The 26347-nt window shown below is 44.8% G+C and overlaps 2 protein-coding genes across 10 annotated transcripts in view; one reads left to right on the forward strand and one right to left on the reverse strand.

Moving 5' to 3' along the window:
* LOC138745394 (neogenin-like) overlaps positions 1-4544 on the forward strand; it is a 176446-nt gene extending 171902 nt beyond the window's left edge. For all 3 annotated transcript variants that reach the window (XM_069902386.1, XM_069902385.1, XM_069902384.1), the window contains exons 27-28: positions 1297-1430; positions 2953-4544. In XM_069902386.1, coding sequence (XP_069758487.1) covers positions 1297-1430; positions 2953-3036 — 218 coding nt within the window. In that variant the 3' untranslated portion in view covers positions 3037-4544. The remainder of the gene's footprint in view (positions 1-1296; positions 1431-2952) is intronic.
* The window catches only part of bbs4 (Bardet-Biedl syndrome 4), a 65098-nt gene that overhangs the window by 25176 nt on the left and 13575 nt on the right, over positions 1-26347 (reverse strand). For 5 of the 7 annotated variants that reach the window (XM_069902387.1, XM_069902392.1, XM_069902390.1 and 2 more), the window contains 9 exons: positions 20788-20915; positions 20227-20281; positions 17377-17445; positions 15962-16114; positions 14888-15059; positions 13219-13288; positions 12566-12710; positions 12108-12321; positions 7662-9551 (listed from right to left, as the gene is read on the reverse strand). In XM_069902387.1, coding sequence (XP_069758488.1) covers positions 9448-9551; positions 12108-12321; positions 12566-12710; positions 13219-13288; positions 14888-15059; positions 15962-16114; positions 17377-17445; positions 20227-20281; positions 20788-20915 — 1110 coding nt within the window. In that variant the 3' untranslated portion in view covers positions 7662-9447. Of the gene's footprint in view, positions 1-7661; positions 9552-12107; positions 12322-12565; positions 12711-13218; positions 13289-14887; positions 15060-15961; positions 16115-17376; positions 17446-20226; positions 20282-20787; positions 20916-26347 lie in introns of those variants that run through there. The other 2 variants (XM_069902388.1, XM_069902389.1) reach the window with 2 other exon arrangements.

Here is a 26347-nt window from a genome sequence, read left to right on the forward strand (position 1 = left end):
AGGGGACTGACGAGGGCACTGGTACGTGCCAGTGACTAGAGGGGACTGACGAAGGCACTGGTACGTGCCAGTGACTAGAGGGGACTGATGTGGGGCCTGGTATGTGACGGTGTCTAGACGGGACTGATGTGGGGCCTGGTATGTGTCAGTGACTAGAGGGGACTGATGTGGGGCCTGGTGTGTACCAGTGTCTAGACGGGACTGATGTGGGGCCTGGTATGTGTCAGTGTCTAGACGGGACTGATGTGGGGCCTGGTACGTGCCAGTGACTAGAGGGGACTGATGTGGGGCCTGGTATGTGTCAGTGTATAGACGGGACTGATGTGGGGCCTGGTGTGTGACAGTGTCTAGACAGGACTGATGTGGGGCCTGGTGTGTACCAGTGTCTAGACGGGACTGATGTGGGGCCTGGTGTGTGTCAGTGACTAGAGGGGACTGATGTGGGGCCTGGTGTGTACCAGTGTCTAGACGGGACTGATGTGGGGCCTGGTGTGTGTCAGTGACTAGAGGGGACTGATGTGGGGCCTGGTATGTGTCAGTGTCTAGACGGGACTGATGTGGGGCCTAGTATGTGACGGTGTCTAGACGGGACTGATGTGGGGCCTGGTATGTGTCAGTGACTAGAGGGGACTGATGTGGGGCCTGGTATGTGTCAGTGTCTAGACGGGACTGATGTGGGGCCTGGTATGTGTCAGTGTCTAGAAGGGACTGACGAGGGCACTGGTACGTGCCAGTGACTAGAGGGGACTGATGTGGGGCCTGGTATGTGTCAGTGTCTAGACGGGACTGACGAGGGCACTGGTGAGTGCCAGTGACTAGAGGGGACTGATGTGGGGCTTGGTATGTGCCAGTGACTAGAGGGGACTGATGTGGGGCCTGGTATGTGTCAGTGTCTAGACGGGACTGACGAGGGCACTGGTACGTGCCAGTGACTAGAGGGGACTGATGTGGGGCCTGGTATCTGTCAGTGTCTAGACAGGACTGATGTGGGGCCTGGTGTGTGATAGTGTCTAGACGGGACTGACGAGGGCACTGGTACGTGCCAGTGATTAGAGGGGACTGATGTGGGGCCTGGTATGTGTCAGTGTCTAGACAGGACTGACGTGGGGCCTGGTGTGTACCGACCGGTCTGTCTTGTATTACTAAACTCCCCAGGGTGCCAGATTGCTGGTGTTCCTGCGCTGAGACAGGTGCTCGTCAGCTGAGCACCTACACAAAATGTCAATTTGAATTTTTTCGAATATTTGAAGATAGTTGCAGAGGTTCTGAAAACATTGACGCACGGTTTCATTGCAGCAAACCCTCACGTCCAGTCGGTGAAGACGGCATCAATAGGAACGTTGGGCAGGAGCCGGTCGCCGATGGCTGTCACTGTGCCCAGTGCACCAGACGTTGCAGAATCCACCAAAATGCTGGAGGACTCGGAGGCTGTAGGTTTGATGGGTGTTTCTTGAGTTGAGACTAGAGTCTTTGTGTATTCTTCACTGTGACACTGTACTGCAGACCTCCCTTCGCTGCACACCCCCATCCTCGGTACACTCTGGTGCACCTTGTCCATATCACAGCAGCTGTGAGAATCGTCAAACGTCCACCGTTCATTTCTCATTTCATGTTTCCGTTTCTCTCAACCTGCCCAAACATCTCATTTTTGTTTAGGATTTCTTTAAATGCTTTCCTTTTCTGAGGTTGGCCTTTTGCTTTCACACTAACTTCTTATTTCCTGATCCCTTGATCCCAGTTCTCCATTCAGTCAGCACCTTCTGAATTGCCCACTTTCCCCTCCGTCTTTCTTTTTAAAATATTGTTATTGAGTTTAGAATATAAATCCTACATACAAAGTCGAATAAAACAAATGAAGGGTCATATAATCATATCACAGATTAATATAAATGTAGATCGAAAACCTATCCATATTTATTTATTTAACAACCTTTCTTTAAAGTAATTCTGAATAGAAAATAAGGAAAATGACATTAAATGATTCCTTCATCTAAACAAAGGGTAAATTCTATTTAATTTAATGATTATTATGTATGACACCAGTTCAAACCCGTATTTAACAAGTTAGTCTAAAAAAGAATAACAAGAAAAATAAAGAACCCAGATCTACTCTCCCCCCCCCCCACACACACTCAAGGTTACCATGTAAAAAATAGTTGCAAAGATATGGATCGAATAGCGACCTTCAGACACTAGACAGAGAATCACCAGAGCATCTGTCTCCTGCGTCTCTTATCCTGATTTCCCACCCCCCCCCCACCCGTCTGTAAGCCTTGCATCCACAGGTGAATACATTTTATCCTCAGCATTTAAAATTTTTTATTTAGAGCGCAGTAGAAGCCTATTCCAGCCGTTTAAACCTGTGCCACCCAATTACACCCAAATTAACCCTAAGTTTTGGATGGTGGGAAGAAACCCGAGAATACTGTATGGCCAACTCTGGGGATGGAGGGATAGAGATCATATGTAGGCAGATGGGGTCAGTTTAATTTGGTCTCCTGATCACGGCTAGTGTGCCCGAAGGACCCATTCGATGTTCTGAAAGAAATAGGAGCAGGTGGAGGCCGTTTGGCCCCTCAAGGATGCAACCTCTCAGCATCTGCTCTCAGCCCCTTTCAGAATCTTGTGTCCGGGCATATCACGCCTCTCCGTTCAGTTTTACAAATCTCTCCACATTCAATAGACCTGGGGATACTTTCTCTTCAACCATGACCAACCTCAAATGCTACTTGTATTTTCCATCCTCTGTCTTGCTCTGGGCTTGTGTTTCAGTCTGACTCCTGAAAGTATTGCTGGTTTCCATGTGGGACGAGGTGCTCAGTCACCCTTCCATAGTTATCTGTGGGGAAATGCCCAGCCAGCCCTTACAGAAATTAGGGGCTGAACCTTCACTCTGGACAGTGATCCCAAATAAAACCTGGCAGACTGATAACCAACGATCTCTTTTTGCAGAATTATGTCCCAGATGAACTGACTGAAGAGATGATGCACCTCACAGGGTTAATGAAGGATCTCAATGTTATCACTACAGCATAGAGCAAGGTTACTATCAACTCCTCAAACTGAATCCAGAGCAGATGTGCACAGGTACACAGGACAGCCAGTGGGTCGACTACAACATAACGTGATGTTTTACGTCTCGTGGAAACTGCCTTTGTTACAATTTCAGGCCAGTGGGTCCTGACTTGTGGATACCATGATAATCCCATCAAGCCTTGGAATCTGATGACCTCCAGCTCGGACAGACTCCTGCTGGCTTGGAAATGTTCTGGAAGTACCAATATAGTGTTCGACATTCGATATCGTCTATTTACTGCGTGTTTACGTTCTTGGTGTTATAAAGAGAATGTTGAATTGTTACTTTGGTATCCAGATGTGACGTTTGACTGCCTCCTCGCCAACAGCTGGTGTGAGATGCATCAATTAATAACATGGCCATTTCTTGCTTCCTCCGCATCACACAGTGCCACGTACTCAGACTCTGCAATCTTGTGACAGAACTGCCAAGCTATCTTGGCTCATCACTGTGATCTATTAGCAATTCCTGCTGCACTTGGCAAGTTCGCTGATTAAAGCACAATTTGAAAGATGGAACCAGCAAGATCTATCCACAAAGAACTCAAAAAAGCTCGGTGAGACTCAAAGCACATTGGTTTAAACACCCATGTGCAGCCACTGACATTTTATAAGAAGACAGCCTTTATGTATTTTACTGGAAAATCACGTAGCCATAGGATAAAGTCCACCGACCATGAGTTCTGGTTGCACGATCTTTATTAAACCTTGTCAGTGAGTTTTGATTATGTAGCCAGCAGTAAATCCGATCATTCGAACCTCAATGACCAAGTCTGATTTGCCTGCCCTCATTGCTTGCGTTGAGTGGGTCAGTTCCCATTTACTGAACCTGTATGGAACTCAGTAAATGGGTTGAATTTGCTGTTCTCTCAGTGGATGGCTGAATATGGTTCTCCAATCAATCCCATCATTTGGGTTCTGAGAGATAACGCGTTGAATCATGGAGGTGAGTTCAATTACAGGAAGCTCTTGCCATCGCCTTCACCACCAAACCCCAGCCACTCTCCCCATAACATCGTTGTAATTGCTTCTACAGTCATAGTTTTTCTTTGTTTGTGAATATTGCTTCCTCTGTACATCTCCATGAATGTTAATATAACTGTTTAAGGAAATTTATTGTAATGAATATAACTGAACGAAGCTCTTGTGAAGATTTAGAAACCATCCCCGTTGTAGGCAAAGATCTATTTTGCACTTTTTCCATCATTTCCAATGAACCTTTTCCTTCTGGCCTGTGTTCAAAATCGGGAAACCTCTGGTGTATTGTAGTGTCTTCATTAGCACAAGCTGCTTTCTGTTGTCCACGGATGCGGAAGGTGCAGGTTATGTATTAATCACGATTGTAGAAATGATGCAAACTACTGTAGTTTTATGTACAAAGAACTTTCTAGTAGCATACTCGGTGGCTTTTTTTAAACTTCATGTTCTAATGTAATATTGGAATTCCAATACATTTTGTATTCAATCAATAGGAAGTGTGAATGTAGACTTTTATTCATGGTCTACACTACCAATGTAAGCAAAACCAATAGATAATGCCACTAAATGTAAGAGGTTAACATGTTTCAAAGTTTCAGGCATTCATCAGGCCTGATTGCTTTATGTGGGTTCAACCTCTATCCAGTAGTAGATTGTAGAAAAGTGCATCCTGCCGGGAATTTGGGGGTGTTCAGGATGTGCCATATCTTGGGTGGTGCACAGAAACACTGGATGAAAGCTCTTGCTGGAGGCTTCATGCTGAGAAGGAACTGGGTTGAGAACGTCTTTACCTAATTCATCAGCTACTTAGAAACAGCAGTTGTGAGAGTTGTTGCTCCCACTCACTGAGTTGGAGTTGTGAGAGGCTACAAATTCTGAATAGGTTTCCTAGCAGAGTTGTGAAACAAAAATCAGAAGACGGTGCTTGGCAAAGTGCAGTGAATGTCCCTGCAGGTAAGATGATCAATGACATTTTATTGTGAGCATCCACGTTCTTGAAGGTTCATATTGTCCATCCATGTCCCATTGTCTCCAACCAACACACGTACGCAGGTCGCATGGTGTGTAAATGGGGAATCTGTCGAAGTGGCGTTCCCATATACCTGCTATTCGTCAGGCTCAGTGGCTGAGATTGTGCGATCACAAGGTGATCCAAGATGATTCTGTAAATGTAATATATTGGTTGCTCACTGTACAGTGTCCTAGCAAGGTTGGGCCCAAACAGTAAGGGAGCTAATCGAGTCATGGTTGCATTGAGCTTCCTGGTTGTTGCCAGCTGCAATCATACCAAAAATGGAGAGTTTCCACTCACATCACGACTTTCACCTTGTAAATGGTGGAAAGGCTTTGGGCTATCTAGCCCCTGACCTGTCCTTGTCGCCACGAAGCTTGTGCGATTGGGGCTCAATGCAGCTCCCTAATATTAATGATGGGCCCTCAGTGAAGATCAAGTCACTAAATATTGAGAGCAGGTGATGGGACTCCATAGTGTTCATGGCTACCATTTGGTATTTGTGTTGGGGAGATGGTATTTTTCACGAACTAGCCTTTGAAAAGCATCTAGATCTTGCACGGAGCGCATCATTTGCTGAGGGAATGGAATTGGTGCGACCGCTGTTGAACAGCCTTCTACAAACCTATCACGAGGGCACGGTCTCCTGGAGTGTTGACCTCTGACAGTCACCACCTTCATGCAAGGTGAGTTACTAACCGGAGGGCAGTTGAATTCCTGATTTTCATTGTCATCAATGTTCCCAGAGCTGTTGGATTTTTCGGGAAGTGCACTCCGTTTTCATTTGGAATTCTGTCTTTATGTCCACTAAGGCTATATTATAACTAGGTACTATTTTGGTATCTTTATCAACAAAGAGAGGCACGGTCGGCACAACACTGTTACAGCCCCAGCAACCGGAGTTCGAATCCAGTGCTGTCTGGAACGTTCTCCCCGTGACTGTGTGGATTTCCTCCCACCATTCAAAATGAACCAGGGTTGTAGGTCAATTGGGTGTGATTGGGCAGCACAGCCTTTTGGGCTGAAAGGCCCTGTTCTGTGCTGTACGTCTAAATTAAAATCTTCCACAAATTCACAACTCTCTTGTGTTTCCGCTCATCTCCGCCCTAAGTGGCTTCCCCCTTTTCCTTAGACTGGGAACTCTTGTTCTGGACTTCCCCAATACCTTCCTGCATCTTGTATTTTGTAAATATCAACGAGAACCCCCTGTCATTCTCAGCCTCTCCAGTCTTGATTATTGAGTCCTGCCAAGCAGGTTGGACTGAAGAAATCCTCCACATTGTCAGTGGGCGACAGTCAGGATGTTGTGTGCATGCAGAGGGAAAACTACTGATGATGTTGTGCTGGGATTGGTTGACTTTGGGTGTGACTTGTCCTTCTGCAGTGCTGTACGAAGATTATGAGGGGCTACGATAGGGTGGACAGCCAGCCCTTTTTCCTGGGGTGACAGTAGCAAATATCAGAGGACATCTGTTTGAGTTGAATGGAGAAAAGTTTTTTTTACAGTGGTGGTACGTGGTGGTGGAGGCTGACACAAAAGGAACATTTATAAAAAAAACTCAAGTCACATGGTTGAAAGAGGGTTATGGGGTTGCGGTAAAGAAAGGTTAGATTATTATGGAGGAGGTTTACATGGGTTAGCAATGCATCACAGGCAGAAGGGCCTGTACTGTGTTGCAAAGTTCTATGTAATCAGGACATATCAAGTGTTATCAGTCTTAGCTGTTTCTTGGTATCACTGAGTAAATCAAGTGCACTTGTCTTCAGCGCTCATGCTGGCCCTGTCATTATTCAGGCCAGGGATGTTGTGACAACACATCCTCAAAGTTCCTCCTATCGACCTACTTCATGCCTGGATGTGGTAGGCTGAATATGATTTGATGGTGTGGGGTCAGTTCTGTCACAGACATGTTGCTGCTTCAGTTTAGCACCTGTGTGATCCAGTGCTGCAGCTTTGGCATGTTGGCATCTCAACATTGTAAGGTGTACCTGGTACTGCTCCTGACGTGTCAGGCACACCTCGATGAACCGGGATTCGTCCCCCTGAGTGTAAGGTTAGAATATAGGATGGGACAGGCAAGTTAGACTGTCAAGAAGGTAAAAGGGTTACAACAATATGGAGTTAAGTTTACTCTTGGGTTGGTTACGAGGAGCTGATTGGTCTATGCAGGTACAATGAGGTAGATGGCGTTGCTGGACACGTTAGGCAGGATGATGGTCCACAGAACCTTCCCATGCTCAGTTTTGACTGGCTAGACCAATGTAATGTTTCCAGCTAATATTGCAGGGGCTTTGGGTGAGCTACGCCACCAATGACACTTCACCTGTCTGTACAAAGAGAAAACTAGCCAAGAGGAAGTGGTATTTCAGGTCATAGCCAAGCAAGGTGAAAAGTCCGGTTCAGTCCCAGGACTGCGCTACTGTCAAGGTTAAGCATATTTATAAAACTGATAGTTGTAACCTCTGTAGAGCTTACAAATCTGTGCAATAGCTTGGTGAACACGCTGCAGGTATTATTCAGGAGGTGTGTCTGAAATTTGTTGTTTCAGAGCTGCTGTTTCCTTTGTTACACTTCTCTTGTGAATAATACCTGGCCTGTCATTCATGGGAAGATTTATTGTGATGTTCCAACACAGAAATGTTTCAAAAATATTACAGAGCCAACAGTTTTACTATTAAGAGGTATTCATGGAAATACTTGTATACATTATAACCCATCTTACCTCAGGTTGTTCTCTCAATCAGAACTTAAAAATCTGCCGAGCTAGAATATTTCATTTTTATTTTGAAGACTGTTAAGGGAACCTGAATATCTAATGGGAAAGAAAACAATGAAAATAACTAAAATTCTACAGCTGGAAAAGTTGCAGGATGCAGTTGAGGGTGGGAGGTGGTATTGGAGATGATGAATGCTTTGGAGGAACATTTCCTCCAGAAACATTTTCCAGTATGGGCCTGTGATGACAGAAATTAGAAAACCATTAGGGATCTTTTAACAGGTTATACTGCTTTGACAGAGAAGTTTAAATTCTCATCTTTGTGTTCAAATCTCTCTTCCTTCAGTTCAGCAATTATGGCCCCTCGTGCATCCCTCAGGACCCCAACTTCAGGCACTGACAGCCATGCCTTCTGCTGTGATTTCCTAATGCTGGAGTTCCCTCCAAAAACCTCTCTGCTACGCAGTTTTGGAGCCTAACTTTAGAGATTGTTGAGGGATAGATAGGCTGCAATTTACTGAAATCATCCCGATTCTAACTGCGAGGAGAGACTAAACAAAAATCAAGGTGGAAGATGACAGCCAAAGTCACCAAAATAAACTGAGGAATTCGCTTACTCAGATTCAGTATTTAAGATTGAAAAGGGGATGGGAGAGATTAATTATCCAATCCAAATTGTTGTTGACAATATGGAATTCACAACAGTATAAAGAAGGGGACTGGGTAATTAAAAATACTTGTATATCTGGGACTAAGTGCAGCTCTTTAGCGCTTGGGTTCAGAGAATGTTAGTCCAGCGGCAGAAGGGTGTCACCACTGCAGTGGCAATCCTTGAAGAGACTCACAACTTTCCTGACATGAGCTATTGCATTGTAACTGTCAATGCTGTCTCTCTTAACCTGCAACAGGTACCTCAGTGAAGCCACTGGTCTTCCCTGTGTAATGGTGTCTTGGTACAAACGCACTTCACTTTTTTTGAGATACTTTCATGGGATGGAAAACAAGCTCAAAGTTTAACGCCTTGTAAACCCACAAGCATTCCCTTGAACGACAATGTTCTCAACAATCTAAGACCATTTCTCAACCCCTAGGTTTTCTGCATTTCTGACCCTTACCAGGGTTTCAGCTCCATGCCTGACATCTTCCCAAAGCACCATGCCAAGACCAAGTGTAGATCTTGCCTCAGAGAGAAAAGGTCTTTGGGAGGTGGCAAGTGCAGAACCTCTGAATATCCAGGCGTGTGGTCTGAATTCCCACTGGCTGCCTGTTTTTTAAAAAAAATCCATTGATTTGCTGGTGTGAGAAAACCGAAGGTTGGGGAATGTGAGAAGGAAACCCTTGCACCCCTCCCCGCCCTCACTAACAGAGCAAAGGAAATGTTTGTATAGCCTTGGTACCACCAGAGACACCTCCCTGGATCCATGCAGACTTTGTTCCCTTCATTGATCCTGAAATCTTCCCTCTTTCAGATGCTGCCTGACAAAGGGTAGAAAACAGGGACTAATGTTTTAAACTCAAGTGCAACACTGGCTAATTGTGATAACAGCAGAGGGCATTTTGTCCCCACGAGGCATTGGCTCATCCAGATAGAGCAATTTAGTGTGGTGCTGGTTTTCGCTGCCTACTCCAGGGATCAGGTGAGTGGTGATTGAAAACTAACCCGGGCTATCTTAGGTTCTGCTTTCCACCCAGATCCTCAGTGCTTGATTCTGCACTTGACTCTGGCTCCAAGGGCAACGAAGGGGGCTTCTGTCGAGTCATCCATCCATCTGCAGGAAGAATAATCAGTAATTAGTTCCCCATTAGCTCACCCAATGCTGCTTCAGTGTGGGTTTTGCTGTTTACTGGAGGGAGACCGAGCGAAGGTTCACAGAAACAGTTAAAACTATGTCATCCACAAACAGCAAGGTGGGCCAACCCATCACGTGCAAAGGACCAAGTGTACACTCTAATAGACAACTTTGAAAAAAAAAATAAGTTGAATAGAGAGATCATAAAGGGTTGAAAGAGAATCTGCTGGGTGAATAAACTAACATTAGTTTTGAATTTGATATTCTGCAACTTTCATAAATCTGGCTAAAACAATGAAAAGGCTACAGTAAGGGAACCGCCTGTAGTTTTACCATTCACATTATGGGCGGACAGCACTGATTCACTGAGGAACCTGTCGTTACACGAAAAGACAAGATCTTGCTCTCTTCTAAATGAGAAAGGAAAGCTAAGTAAGAAATTTGAGGTTTTAAAAAGTTGGAAAGGATTTGATATGGTGAACAGGGAAATATTTTCTCAAAAGCGGCAGAAATGAATCAATGAGATAATCACAAAGGATTTAGATGGGGTAAATATACAGGTGTTCCAATTAACACATGGCTCCAGGACCAGTTGACACCTGGGTAAAGTTTTGATCAAATAATTCTTACTAATTCTGGAATGTACCTCCTGTAGGGGCAGTGAAAACAGTTTGAAGGAAAGAGGTGGGTGGGTCTGATGCAGAGGAGCTGAGAAAATGCCCTGATTGGGGAGCTTTTGCCATGAGGAGAGGCTGGAGAAACTTGGGTTGTTTCCTTTAAAGTCTCTTCTGTTTGAGGGAGTTTATAAAATGATGAGAAGCATTGGGAGGGTGTACAGCAAGAGTGGAAAGGTCAAGTACTAAGGGTGTAAGTTTAAGGTGTGTGGAGGAAAATTTGAGAGATTTACAGGATAATTTCTCCCCCAACCCCCCACACACACAAAGTGGTGGATGCCTGGAATGAGAGATGACAGAAACAGACACAGTGGCATTTGGGCAGGGCACAGAGGAATACAACCATCCAGGCAGATGGGTTTAGTTTTGACTGGTGTGGTCAACACAAACTTGATGGGTCAAAGGGACTGTCTGGTTCAGTGTTCCAAATAGCAGAAGATTTTCCCTCTGCAGCCTCTATCCTTTACATAACTTCCTAGTTATTGTACCGAATCTTCCTCCATATCACAGCCTCAGAGAGGACTACATCTGGGCTCTTTCAGAAAGATTCACATCGCTACTGTGTGAACTTTCCAAAAAGCCAATGACTGAACAGCAATCGAGAGAGAGAGAGAGAGAGAGAGGTTGCCTGACTCTTTCCCATCTTAGACCCAGAGGACAGAGATAATTGCACCAAATGCAGCTGCTGCTATAGAAGGAAGGGCAGCTTGCTGTTTCCTGTATACCAGAGCCATCAAGACATTGTCATGGTCTAGATCGGGAAATTATATGTAATATATACAAGTTTCAAGTAACACAGAGCTTTGTAGGAGGTGAGGTATGAGAAGGATGTAAGTACAGTAGCTCGAGAGTGTTTCAGACAGGTCAAAGAAGAGGGAAAGTGCAAGGCAGATCAGCATACATGTGATGTGAATGCAGAATGGTGGGATTATCAACTTTTTGTTTGAATAGACTGGAAAAGGGAAAGATACTGTGAGATCTGGGGCCTCTTGAGGCACCAGTCACAAAGTAAGCACTGCACGTACACCAGGGGGTGAGGAGGTGGGTATAATAGAGCAGGGAAGTTTCACAGTAACTGTGCGGGGCTTAGTGAGACCATACCTTGAGTACTGTTTTAATCTCTATCTGAGGAAGGCGGCTATTATGGAGGGACTGCAGTGAAGCTTCATTGGCCTGATTTCTGGGGTGACGGTTTATGTACAGTTTGGCTAATCTTCACCAGAGTTTATACTGGCAAGGGATCATAGAGTAAAACTCCAATGGTACTGACAGACTCAAGGCAGGAAGGATGTTGCAGACAGTGGGGGGGTCCAGGATCAGAGTCTGAGGAGAGGGAAAGCTATATGGAACAGAAACAAGGAGATACTTCTTCACCCAGACAGTGGTGGAGCAGTGAAATTCACTCGACCACATTATAGAACCTAGAGCACTACAGTACAGGCCCTTCAGCCCTCGATGTTGTGCTAACCTATACCTCTCCCCCAAAAAATACTAAACCCTCCATACCTCGTAACCCTCTATTTATCTTCCATCCAAGAGATTCTTAAATGCCCCTATGTTCCAGCTCCATTACTGGCAAAGCATCCCAGGCCCCCACAACTCTATATTAAAAAAAACGTATCCCTGATGTCTCCCCTAAACTTTCCTCCAGTCACTTTGTCTCTCACCAGCTTGGGAGTACAGTTAATCTGTAGAAAGGGTATGGGGAAAGAACAGAAACAAGGCCAGGTGGGAGGTAGTGTGGCAAACTGAGTGGTGTGTCCAGGATATGCAACTACACCTTGGACTGTCAGGAGCAAGGGTAATAACGAGGACATTCTTTCCTCAGAAACAATAGCTGGAGTTCAGAGCTGCTTCTTACCTGCAGAGAGGTGAACAGCCTTGCTGTAGCCTGCAGCTGATGACATGGCCTGGCCCAGTGTCTGGTTGGACCCGAGAGGCTGTTGGTTGGAGGTGATTTTGTTGCTAGATGCTGCTGTTCGGTGTCTTGACTTGGTGTCCTTGCCTGGCTTTGTCCAGACGAGATTCTCCCCTACCTGAAGTGCTGCTCCAATCTTCTGAGCCATGTCTACCAGCTGCCAGCAACAAACAGGCAGCGGTTACTCAGTTTCAATCCTGAAACCCTGCCTCTCACATACTTCCCTACACATCTTACACTGGAGAAAAGGGTAAAATGCTTGGCTTAATCAGGGCTGCATTATTTCTGAACTTTGCTTTGTACAAGACCCCCCCTCCACCCCCATCAAATGCAAAAGGTTTTTGTGTGTGGAGAACAGTCTTGTGGTCTGGTCAGTAACAAAGACTGAGAATATTACGTACTTCTGGATCAAACTCCAGCAAGCTGTTGCTCTCCTTCAGCTTGTTAACTTTCTTCTCCATTTCCTGATACTGGTTCAGAGCTCCCCTTCGGTCCCCTTGACGATACAGTAATATGGAATAGTTTAAATTTATCAGGGGGTTTGACCTGCATAAGAGAAAATGAGGTTGCCATTCATAGCAATGATCTTGCTTCATCAAGGTCTCTGTCACTACTCAACATTGAAAAAAAAGCATCTGAGAGAAAAAAAAAAAGCCCCAACCCTCTGAGCTCAACATGGTTCATGGGAAGAACAGCCTGAGTACATAGAGGATTCTACTTCATTGAGCCAAAAGCAGCCTCGCGTTCTCATTTGTCAGCAAGTGTACATGAAAACGTAACTAAAGTGTCCCAGGGAGAGGTGTTCATTCCTTCCCAGCCCAGAAACAGCAAAGCACGATGTGGGTACATTGTGACACCTTGATCCAAGCCTGCAGCAGGGGTAAACATTGACAAGACAACCTCTGGCAGACAGGCCAGCAATACTGGGCCAAAGCGCAAATGGAATGTGGAAATGTACAGAAGGCCGTTTGGCCACCGGTTCCATTCCATTCAGCTCCTCAGTTATCAACCACCACTGAATCCAAGGTTAATTGATTCCTTCCCTGATACTCACTGGTCAAGACTCACAGCTTGCTCGTAAGATCTCTTCGCATTGTCAGGATCTTCGAGGTTTGTTAAAGCCACTGTCAATACAAGTAAAGAATACAATCACAACGGTTCACCAAAGTCCTTTCTTACTCTTCATCCAAGACCACTGTCTTCCAGTTGTATGTTGTAGAGGTGATGAATCTCAACTCCCAAACCCTGCTCTCTTCCCCACACCCCTCCCCACCCCAACACCCAAACCCTGCTCTTTACCCCTCACACCTCATCGCCCCTCGTCCCAAACTCTGTTCTCTACCCCTCACTCCTACCCAGCCCCTGACCCAACTCTCAAACCTGCTCTCTGCCCCCTCACACCTCCTCACCCCCAACCCAACTCCCAAACCATGTTTACTCCTCACACCTCCCCACCCCCAACCCAACTCCCAAACCCTGCTCTCTGCCCTACACCACCCCAACTCCAAAACTCTGCTCTCTACCCCTCACACCTCCCCACCCCTCATCCCAACTCCCAAACCCTGCTCTCTACCCCACTCCTCTCCTCTCTTCTCTTTGGCTTGGCTTCGCAGACGAAGATTTATGGAGGGGGTAAAAAGTCCACGTCAGCTGCAGGCTCATTTGTGGCTGACAAGTCCGATGCGGGACAGGCAGACACGGTTGCAGCGGTTGGGGTTGGGTGTTGGGTTTTTCCTCCTTTGCCTTTTGTCAGTGAGGTGGGCTCTGCGGACTTCTTCAAAGGAGGTTGCTGCCCGCCAAACTGTGAGGCGCCAAGATGCACGGCAGCCCCTGACCCAACTCCCAAACCTCCTCTCTGCCCTTCACACCTACCCAGCCCCATCTCCCAAACCCTGCTCTCTGCCCCCTCACAACTAACCTACTACTGACCCAACTCTCTAACCCTGCTCTCTGCCCTCTCCGGCAGCTGCTGTAAACACACTGCTCAGCGCGAAGATAGGCATTAGACTGAGATGGCCGCAACCTACCCGTGTCCAGTGTTCACTGATTCTTACATATGTCATGAATTGGGATCTATTTCCTTCTATCTGAATGCACAAACCAAGCTGCTACTTGAGGAAGGAGAGCAGGCAGTGATCCTAGCTCTCTTCGCTGCAATTAATTTTGTTTTTCACAGCGGCACCTCAACAACCTGGAAAGACAGTCAACATGATCTCCACAAAGCCTACCAGTAGAATGGTAGGATAAACCAATCATTACCAGTGTTCCCTCCCAGCCTTTTCTTAAACTATCAATTCTGATGGCCAACACATGGTGCTCATGGCAGAGCCCCATCAAGGCAGGAGATTACCAGGGGACAAGATTCAAGGATACTTTTGATTTTCTTGCGCATTGAAATAGTATAACATCTCCATCGAATTACAGGAATTCATGGCCCTGAAGGTGGAGAAGCCCATTAGGAACTTCGAGTCCATGCACAGATATTCCGCTTTAATATCCTGGCTGCTTTGTTCAACCCACAGTCCCGTTCACACACAGCTGTGGGACTTGGAAATGGGCACAGGTGACCAGATAGAGCCATGCACCTGGAAGGGTTGTGTAGGTGTGGCATGGGGGGCTGTCGGGGAGAAATGTGTGGGTGATGAGTCCATCCTGTTTCCACAGTGTTAGAGAGGTTTCATTAGGAAGTGCTGAAGGTGACAATCAATCAAATGCTCACTCACCAGCCAACAGCATGTAGAGCTCCCCCATCTTCGAGTGCATGTTGATGGCCGCCCTGAGGAAGTGGAATGCTGACGCATTTTGTTGCATTGTCAGGTGCACCAAACCCAGGTTATACAGAATCTTCCAGTCAAAGGGAGCGAGGTAGTTAGCTCTCTTCAAACAGCTGATAGCCTACAGCCAAGAGAACAGTAAGACAGGCTTGGGGAAAGTTGATAATTTCACCGTATCAAGTAGCAAATCGTCAATAAAATTTCAGAAATTAACAAGATGCCTCTGAATTAAAGACTGGTACATGGATAAGGTAAAACTCAGAAATGCTGGAAGAACTCAGCCGGTCTCGTAGTATCCATAGCAGGTATATTACCGATGTTTTGGGCCTGAGTGCTTTCTCAAGCTTTGAGTTAAAGGCTGAGGGAAAATGGGGAAGAATGGCAGGGGAGGAGTACAGATGAACAAAGGGTTGTAATTGTGAAGGTGAGAAATGAGTTTGGCTCCAAATGCAAAGAAATGGGAGGAGTTCAGGTAGGCATGGAAAAGTTGACTGAAAAGGCCTGTCTCCTGCTGTGAAACTGGAGTACAACTAACGCAAGTCGTCCCATAGGTGATGGGACCGAAGAAGTGGGTGCTGAGCTTGCAGATGACACAAAGGGAAAATAAATTGTAAGGAGGAACTCCTTTTGCCAAAGGCTGGTGAAGCATATTCACTGAATATCAATTAATAAACAGAAGGTCTAAAAAGTTGATGTGGGGGTGGCGGACCTCATCAATGGACAACTGAGTGGCTCTATGGGTTCAATCCTGATCTCCAGTGCACCTTGTGTGGGGTTTCAAAGTTCTCCATGTTCATAGGTCTCTGGTTTCTTTCCACATCCTAAAGAAAGTTGCCTGGCAGTTTAACTGGCCATTGTAAAATGCCCCTTATCTATTGACAAGTGGTGGAAATGTGGGAGGAACAGTTGTCTCCTCCAAGGGATATATGGAATTGAGTGACTGATGCAGCTGCAGCTTACTATCTTCCTATGAGATGCGCGCATTTCTACACCCTCCCTGAGGAGAATCCTCGCTGTACTTACTGCTACATATTTCTTCTTGCCAAAGAAGCACATTCCGATGTTGTTCCACAGCGGTGGGCTCTCAGGCATGGTGTGAGCTGCTATCCTGTACTTGCTCAGGGCCACATCATAGTCACTGTGGGTCTGCATCATACAACCTGCAGCCAGGACAGCCTGGGATGAAAAGCGGGGAATCAGAAGAAGCCTCGAGTTGCACTCTGCAATACGCGTCGGGAAGCAAAGGACTTTACCATCTCCAAATCTGCACAAGGAGAATGCTTGGATCTCAACGCCCCATCATTAAATAATCTCAACCTGATTTTCAAATTCCTCGATTCCCCAGAAATAAACAAAGAGAAATGTTCAATCTGCAGACAGAGCCCTTTCATCCACTGAGGCCAATTTTGGCCAACACACCACAGGGAGAATGCTCAGGAAATTGAAAGGACTCTCAATTAAAATAGCATTAATGTATCTAACGGCAGAGGAGTCGATGAGTAGCGGGAACGCATTCAGTTACTTGGTGTCCTACTGATTCAGAAATCAACCTAGTGATGTATTGCTCATCATCTAGGGCAGTGGTTCTCAATCCTTTCCCCACTCCATACCACCTTTATAATCTGTCCTTTATAACCACAGAGCACCTATGGCGTGGAATGGTTTGTGAGGGATTATTTAAGGCTATGCATGAGTGGACAAAAGGGTGAAGAACCACTGATCTATGGCATGTGTCCTTGGTATGAAGGCCAAAAATACACCAGTGTGGTCTCACCAAGCCCGGTCCAATTGCAGAAACTCTAAAGTACATCCAAAGCCCACAATTAATCTTTAAAATAGGTTCTAATTTTCCAAGTAAATGATAAAAAGGAGCAAAAATTAGGCCATTCAGCCCATCGAGTCTCTTCTGCTTTTCCCATCCATGCTAATGTGTTTTTCCTTTCAACCCTATTCTGCCTTCTCTCTATTACCATTTACACCCTTAATAATCAAGAACCTATCGACCAGTGCTTTAAATATACCCAATGTCATAGCCTCCACAAATATTACCCATTTTCTTCCACCTGCCATCTTCCAGGCCATTTATTTGTCAGGTCTCTGTGCAATCTTTCCACCCTCTTCAAAATTTACTTACATACAACTTTGTAACAATACACAAAATGAATTCAAATCTTCTTATAATCTGGCTTAATCATGGCTTTTCAGTTAGACCCTTTTCTGGGCCATTGGCAGTACCTCTCGGGTTCCATGGCCGACGCTGATGAAGATCCGTTAAAACCAGCCCTTTCAGGGATTTCTTAAAGGAAGCTCGACAATGTTTGTGTGCATTTATTCTTATTAACATTGAACAGTGGTTCTAACTTGGTCAAGGAAAGAAGGCTGTTAAGTGATTGAATCTTATCATGTTAGCAGTGGTATCCAAACACATTAATCAGTACCTTATAATTGTTAGGGTTGTAGGTCAGAGCATTTCCTAAATGCTCAAAAGCCTTCTGGTATATTCCAAGCTGAAAGCCAGACACATACAGGATTGTTGGTTGACATTTTTACATTTAGTCTTATACAATGTGACAGAATGATATAGAACAGGCCCTTCATCCCTCCTGTCTACACTCCACATGCCCAGGTTAAACCAAAACTCTTCTGCTTGATACATATCCCTCTATGTCCTGCCTGTTCACGTGTCCAGCTAGTAATTTATTAAATGCTACTACCATATCTAGTTCCACCACTCCTCCTGGCAGCCCACTCCAGGCATCTACCACTCTCTGTAAAAAAAAATGCCCCACACACTCCTTTAAAAGTACATCCCTCTCCACCACCTTAAATGCATGTTTTCTACCCACAGAATGAGATTCTGATGGTCTCCCCTATCAATACATCTCTTAATGTTATAAACTTCTATTAGGTCTCTCCTTAGCCTTCATTCCAAGAAAATAATCCAAGTTTGTCCAATCTCTCCCCGAAATTCATACCCTTTAATTCAGACAACATCCTGGTAAATCTCTTCTGTACCCTTGCCAACCCCTCCATTTCCTTCCTACATTTAATACTCCAAATGCCATCGAACCAAAGTTTTATGAACTGCAGCATGACTTCTTTACTTTGAATATCAATGCCCCATGCACCAGCTGGAGCCAAGGCTACTCGATGAACAAAAGGGCTGATGCAGAGAAAGAGCAGGTAGTGTGGAGCAAATGCTGCATAACTTTGCCTCTTTGAGGTCATTCAGGAGCCTGATAATAGAGAGAGAAACTCTAGTTGAATCTGGTGGTTTGTGATGTCATTCTGGATTTTTTCTCCTATTGGGAGGAGGTGAAGAGGATTTCAGGAATAGAATGAATCTTGGCTGAGAATGAACGAGCAAACTGGCTTGACAGTAGGAGTCAGAGGGGATCACACAGGGTTGTTTTTTCTGATTAGAAGTCTGTGACCAGAGGTGTGCCACAGAGATCCTCTGTTATCCATATTAACGATGTGGAAGAGAATGTAGTTCACGTGGTTTAATACACAGAATGCTGGGTCAGGCATACTCCATGGAAGGCAATCGATAGTCTATTCCCTGAAATGCTATCTTTCTGTTGCCTGCTTACCCCCTGAGTTCCTCCAGCATTTGGTGTGTTGGTGAAGTTAGCCAAGCAACTGCAGTATTTCTTGTTAACGTGGTTAGTAAATTTGAAGATGACACTAAAATTGGGGATATTGTGGATAATGACGAAGGTTTTCTGAGTTTACCACAGGATTTGAGAGTGTGGTGAGAGCAAAAGGGCTCCTGAAGAGCCTCGGGCGCTGAGGGCTTCCTGATGGCGTCAGAGGTTTGAATCTGAACCTCCAGTTGCCAATGGATTGAACAGGAGTCTGTGTGGCTGCGGAGGTTGAGGGAGCACTGGAGGCGAATCTACGGACACTTGGAGTCAGAAGGAGCTCTCTTTTGCTTCTCTTTCTCTCTTACTGCACGGGGAACCAGGCAACACGAATGACTCTTTGTCTGCCTTTCAGCAGACAGGAGGCCATTTCATATAGTATTACATGTTCTGTACTCGTACGTGACAATAGAATCTTGATCAAGATCAACCGGGGAAGGTCCAAGGAACGGCAGGTGGAATTTAAATTGGATAAGTATGAGTGGATGCATTTTGGTAAGTCAAACCAGGGTAGGACGAGGACATGCACAGTAAATGGCAGGACCCTGGAGAGTGTTATGGATCAGAGAAACCGAGTCGAACAGGTATATAGTTACTTGAAAGTAGACACACGACACGTTTGCCATCATTGCCAAAGGGTGTCGCGTACAGGAGTCAGGACGACATGTTGCGACTGCACCAAATGGTGGTGCAGTTTTGGTTGCTGAATCCTGGAAGGATGTTATGAAGCCAGAAAGAGTGGAAACTGATTCACAAGGATGCTGAGTGATAAGAAAGGGAGTCGGCAGCAGAAGGAGTATAAAGTTGCGAGGGGCATAGATAGGTAAATGGTCACAGTCTTTTCCCCAGGGTAAGGGTGTCTAGGATGAAAGGCCAAAGATTTATAGTGAGAGTGGAAAGATTTAAAAGAGATCAGAGGGGCAACATTTTCATACAGAGGATGGTGGGGATGTTAAATGAGCTGCCAAAGGAAGTGGTAGAGGCAGGTACAATAATTACAATGTTTAAAATACATTTATAGGACATGGATTTGTGTTCCACCCCCTCCCCCAATATCTCCCTCTGTGACCACAAGAAGTGCGGCACGAGCACCAACACCTCCTCCCTCACCACCATTCGAGGCCCCAAACAACCTTTCCAAGTGAAGCAACACTGCGCCTGTAAATGTGCAGGAGTCATCTACTGCATCTGGTTCTCCCATCGTGGCCTCCTCTACATTGGGAAGATTAGGAGGTCACTTAACTCTTCCCACTGCAACAGGAAGGACCTCCCAGTGGCCATCACTTCAGTTCCACACTGACCTGACTGTCAAAGGCCTCATGTACTGCCAAATTGAGGCCACTTGTAAATTGGAGGAACGGCACTTTGTCTTCCATCTCTGCAGTCTCTAACCAGATGCCATCCATTTCTGGTAACCCCCTTCCCCCATTCTCTCCCTTTACCTATCCCTCTGTCTCCCTTTCAGCTCCCACTCCTTTCCCTTCCTTCCACCAAAGATGGTTAACTCCATCTTCCCCAAAGCTTCTAAATTATTTTATTTAGAAATTTTGCACACATTTTCTCAATCACAAATAGTAGCTTTGGTAATGACAACAATGAGTAAAATGGTTAAATCCAGGAGCTCAGCACAAAGTGTGACATTACCTGTAGGTACAATAATCCCAAGGTGGTCAGAAGCTCAGCATTTTCTGGAGAAAATCTACCGAAAGGAATGGCAGAGTTAAAAGAACTTGACAACCAAAAAAGCTCCAGATGCTGGAAATGAAAGAATATGAAGGATGTATTCGATAGCTATTCGTCTGTAAAGTAGGGCTACTGGCTTGAAGTAGTAATGCTTCTCTCAGAAGGGACTGTCTTTCCTTTGATACTGGCCCCATGTGATATTCCAGAACAAGTTCACTTTAAGTTTTTGGCAACCTGATCTTCCCCGGTTGTTCTCTTCCCCTGTCTCTCTGGCCAACAGCCTTTGGCTACCACTAGCTGTGCCCCAACTTCCCAGACCTCTATCTTCCTAAGTCCCTCCAAACTGTCCTCACTGCAGTCCATGGACCAGCAGGCACCTCACATTACTCTCAACCACTTTCTGCTGTGACTGCTCTCCTACTCTACTCTGCATTGCTTCCTTAAGGACAAAAGAATTGAAAGTTATGGTATGATTGATGAGATTACTGGAAATAATCATAACTCATCTGGTTCCACACTTACTCTACTGCCTTCTTATAAATTTCCACAGCCCCTTCAGTGTTTCCCTCCAGCAGGTAAAGTTTGCCCAACACAATGAAGGTCAGGTCATGTTTGCTGCTTTGGAGTGCACAGCTCAGATGAAACTTGGCCTGCGGACATAAGAAACATAAAGATAAGCCAGTCAACCCCTCAAGCCTGCTCTGCCTTTTAAAAATCCAACCCAGACATCCCCACTGTGTCCTCCAAGCTTTCAACCTCCCACACCTCCAGTTTAAATTCCATACGGAATATTTTGGAGGATTAAGAACCATATAACCACTTACAACACAGAACAGGCCAGTTCGGCCCTACTAGTCCATGCCGGAACAAATCCCCACCCTCCTAGTCCCACCGACCAGCACCCGGTCCATACCCCTCCAATCCTCTCCCCTCCATGTAACAATCCAGTCTTTCCTTAAATGTAACCAATGATCCTGCCTCGACCACGTCTGCTGGAAGCTCATTCCACATCCCTACCACCCTTTGCGTAAAGAAATTTTCCCTCATGTTCCCCTTATAATTTTCCCCCTTCAATCTTAAACCATGCCCTCTGGTTTGAATATCTCCCACTCTTAATTGAAAAAGCCTATCCACATTGACTCTCTGTCCCTTTTAAAATCTTGAACACCTCCATCAAATCCCCCTCAATCTTCTACGCTCCAGAGAAAAAAGCCCCAGGCTGCTGTAAGGTAAAACATCATGAGATGGGAATGTGTAGGGAGTTACCCTGTACAGGGCAGTAACAAGAAGGGGAGGTGTCCCTGTACTCCTGTTAGGTAAAACATCATGAGATGGGAATGTACAGGGCTGTAACAAGATGTGAATGCATCCTTGTACTTACAAGATAAGAGAGACATTGATGGATTGAGAGGCAGGAAGCTAGCAGGGAAAGGATAGCAACAGTTTTAGTCATTGGACAAGTAATGATATGATGATGTTCTAAGCACATATCCAAGGGTATAAAAAATCACCATTTTGCTGATAACGGCAGAATGCATTCTCCGACTAACATGTTTAGTCGCAAGTGTTACAATCCGGTAATAAAGAACAAAGAACCCTGATTTCGACTCAGTCTGGTGTTTGTCTCACTCATTCATGAACAAAGCAGACCTAACACTGCTCAACCTTCCTCTGTTACACAAACCCTAACATCCTGTCAACATTCTCATGAACCTTCTCTGCACTCTCTCTATTTTGTTTATATCTTTCCTATAATTTGGTGACCAAAACTGTACACAGTACTCCAAATTTGGCCTCACCAATGCCTTGTACAATTTCATCATAACCTCCCTACTCTTGAATTCAATACTCCGATTTATGAAGGCCAACATTCCAAATGCCTTCTTCACCACACCATCTACCTGAGTATCAGCCTTGAGGGTACTATTTACCATAACTCCTAAATCCCTGTGTTGCTCTGCACTCCTCAATTGTCTACCATTTAATGCACATGATCAATTTAGATTTGCCTTTCCAAAATGTAACACCTCACACTTATCTATATTAAATTCCATCAGCCATTTCTCAGCCTACACCTCCAGCCTTCCTAAATCACCTTTTAATCTATGGTAATCTTCCTCACTGTCCACAACACCACCAATCTTTGTATCATCCGTAAACTTGCTTATCCAATTCTCCACCCCTACTTCCAGATCGTTAATATATATAACAAACAATAGTGGACCCAGGACCGATCTCTGAGGAACTCCACTAGTCACTGGCCTCCAATTGGACAAACAATTTTCTACCACTACTCTCTGATATCTCTCATCCAACCATTGCTGAATCCATTTCACTACCTCCTCATTTATACCTAATTCCTCCACCTTTTTTCATAACCTCCTGTGGGGAACTTTGTCAAAAGCTTTACTAAAGTCTAAATAGACAACATCCACAGCTTTCCCTTCATCAACCTTTTTTGTAACCCCCTCAAAAAACTCAATCAGGTTTGTCAAGCATGATCTACCCCTGACAAAACCATGCTGATTTCTCCCTATCAATCCCTGTACCTCCAAATATTTGTAAATACCATCCCTCAGAACACTTTCCATCAACTTACCCACCACAGACGTCAGACTCAAGGGCCTATAATTCCCAGGTTTACATTTGGACCCTTTCTTAAACAACGGAACCACATGCGCCACCCTCCAATGCCTTGGCACTACCCCCGTGACCAGTGATCCTAAATATCTCTGATAATGGCACCATTATCTGTCCATAAACCTCCCTGAGTGTCCTTGGGAATATTTTGTCCGGTCCCGGAGATTTATCCACCTTTATCTTTTTCAACACAGCCATCACTACCTCCTCGGTTATCCTTATATGCTTCATGACCTCCCCACTATTTTTCTTTACTTCAACTGGTTCAATATTTTTTTCCCTAGTGAATACCGAGGAAAAGAAATCATTCAAAATTTCCCCCATTTCCTCAGACTTCTCACTCAGCCTACCCTCGCTATCTACAAGGGGTCCAATTTTATCCCTCACTAATCTTTTACTTTTAATGTACCTATAGAAACCCTTTGGATTTATTTTTACTCTGTCTGCCAAAGCCTCTTCGTGCCTTTTTTTGGCCTTTCTAATTTCTTTCTTAAGATTCCTTCTACACTCCTTGTTGTCCTCCTTCAAACTCTCAGCCCCCTGCTCTTTATACCTCTTGTACACCTCCCTTTTTCTACTAATCAAATTTCCAATATTCCTCGAAAACCAAGCCTCCCTATGACTTCCAGCCTTTCCTTTGATCCTCACTGGGACATATCTACTCTGTACCCTCAAAATTTCTTTTTTGAATATCCTCCATTTTTCATTTATATCCTTACCTGAAAAGATCCTGTCCCACTCAATACTCCCCAAATCCCTTCTTATTCCTTCGAAATTTGCTCTTCTCCAATCCAGAACCTCAACTTTAGGCCCCTCCTTGCTCTTCCCTAAAACTACCCGAAAACTAACAGAGTTACGATCACTAGACCCAATTTGTTCTCCAACATTAATGTCCGATACCTGACCTAGCTCATTCCCTAACAGGAGATCTAGTATTACACCGTCCCGAGTCGGTTCTTCTACTAATTGATTTAGAAAACAATCTTGAACACATTTAACAAACTCTAGCCCATCCAACCCTCTAACTGTATGGGTATCCCAATCAATGTGAGGGAAGTTAAAATCTCCCATGATCACTACCTTATGATTCTCACACATAGACGTTATCTCCCTACAAATTTGTTCCTCTAATTTTCTTGGCTCATTTGGTGGTCTGTAATTCACCCCTATTAGCACCCTCATGCCTCCTTCACCCCTCAATTCCACCCAAACAGCCTCACTGGACGATCCCTCCAGACCATCCTGCCATCTCACGGCAGGAATGTCCTCCTTAACAAGCAGAGCAACTCCTCCCCCTTTTTTACCCCCTGCTCTATCACATCTAAAACAAATGTATCCTGGAATATTAAGTTGCCAGTCCTGCCCCTCCTGCAGCCAGGTCTCACTAATTGCCACAATATCATGACCCCAAGCATCTGTCCATGCTCTAAGCTCATCTACCTTATTCACTATGCTTCCCTGTAGTTCAAATATCCATCAATCTCCACCTCAAATATATTCAACAACTCTGTGAGTTTAGTATTCCAAAGACTCTTCACTTTCTGGGAGGAAAAAAAATGCTGATCTCTATCTGAAATAGTCAATTACCTATTTTATTCCTAGTTCTCGATAGCCCCAAAGCAAATTATTCAACATCCACCTGGCCAATCCCCTTCAGAATCTCACTGAGTTCCTCCAGCAGTCTTTTGCTCGATTCTTGTATCTGCAGTCTACTGTGTCTCCCTCACAAACCTCTTTCAATCGTGCCCCTTCTGCCAACTTAGCCTTTCGATAACTCATTGCAGACTCTATGTCCCCCTCACAACCTGCCCACCTTTGTATCACTAGAAAATCTAACTACAGTATCCTTCAATCAACCTGAAAAATACTCCCTTCTCCCACCTCTGACTTGTTCATGACAACAAATTCTAATTCTGTTAGGTGGCTAATCCCCTCTGAATGTAAACGATTTATCCCCCAATTTAGTACCTCTTACTGTGCATTTTTACATTATTCACCACTTCTAATCACCAAAAAATCTTTTTTAATTGTTTTGTTATCTGTTTCTAGTTTCCAGTTTTTTTTTTTAAATCTGTCTCTATCCTTTGCAACACTGAATGCCTTTTCTTGTATCCTTGGTCAACCCGTTGGTTCATCCTTCTGGAGCTTTTCTTCCTCAACCTGAACACACCTCTGCTGGGATTTGTGAGACATTTTCAAAATGCCCGTCTCTGCTCTTCTACCTTTCATATATTTTCCCAGCCCACTTTAGCCAGGTCTCTTCTCACACTACATTGGTCAAGCCTTTAAGCTATAATTGTTGTTTTCTGGGGAATCCTTTAAACAGTATCATTAATTAATTCTGCCCCATAGTATAACACCAGTTCTCTAATAGCTGCTCAGTGTTGGTCCCCCAATCCTCTGCTCTCAGAAACTAGGCCAAATATACCCTGTGAACATATCCTCAAGGCAACCCATGCTGACTTGATTTGTCCAAACTAACTAATACTCCAGGACTTTCACAAAAGCCCCTTATTTCTGGATTAACGCTCTGCGCTGAAGGATAGTTACTGTTAAGAGGCATACATCCCTCTCCCTTTCCATCCTACCAAATTATAGTATGATCCTTTCCCAGGAGGTTTCTCGCTGTCGAAGTACAGTTGATCTAAACTTCTAAACAGGTTCAATGTAATGACCACAATTTAGATTGATGTGTCTAGACACGTGCCTGTAATTCTGACAGCCTTTTGAAATAAATTTACACCACTTATAACTTCAGAACTAAAATAAAGAACGTGCCGAATATGTGACAGGATCTACAGCAAGGACAGACAGGTCCTTTAACCTTGGATGTGCAGGATCAGCCTTGCGATTCTTCCGTCCTCTCGACTTAAGTGAAAGATACAACTGTGTTGAAGCACAGGAGTTTATGGTCAGCGTCCTCTCATTCATCAATGTAAAGATGCTCCCAACAAGAGGATTTGGGGCATCCTTCCTACCCACTTCATTAGTGCACAGGCCCAAAGGAAAACAAAATATCATTAATGTTAATCACTTTCCCATCTAGTACTGAACACGACCCTTTGGGACACTCACTCTGGAACAGACTGGCTGGCTGACTTGGCCATAATCCAATGGTTCAGCAATGTAAACGTGGCAGCTCTTCAGCTGGGCCGAGTTCACACATTCATCTATCTCCTTTCGTTTGATGCAAGGACTGCTCAGATCCTTTGCTTGCTCTTGGTGGCAGTTTAGTCACATTAATTCCCCCTGATTAGACCTTGTTTAAACTAGTAATTTTTTTCTAAAATTGAGACATCCACCAACGTAACAGGCCATTTTGGCCCACGAGTCCATGCCACACAATTTACAACCCATTTACCTCCATCCCAGTACAATTTTACAAACTCAGATAGCACGGAACTCGAACCCCGGTCCGGTTCCGATCGCTGGCGATGTAAAG

This window comes from Narcine bancroftii, chromosome 11, assembly GCF_036971445.1.
Source record: "Narcine bancroftii isolate sNarBan1 chromosome 11, sNarBan1.hap1, whole genome shotgun sequence".
Classification (NCBI taxonomy): Eukaryota; Metazoa; Chordata; class Chondrichthyes; order Torpediniformes; family Narcinidae; genus Narcine; species Narcine bancroftii.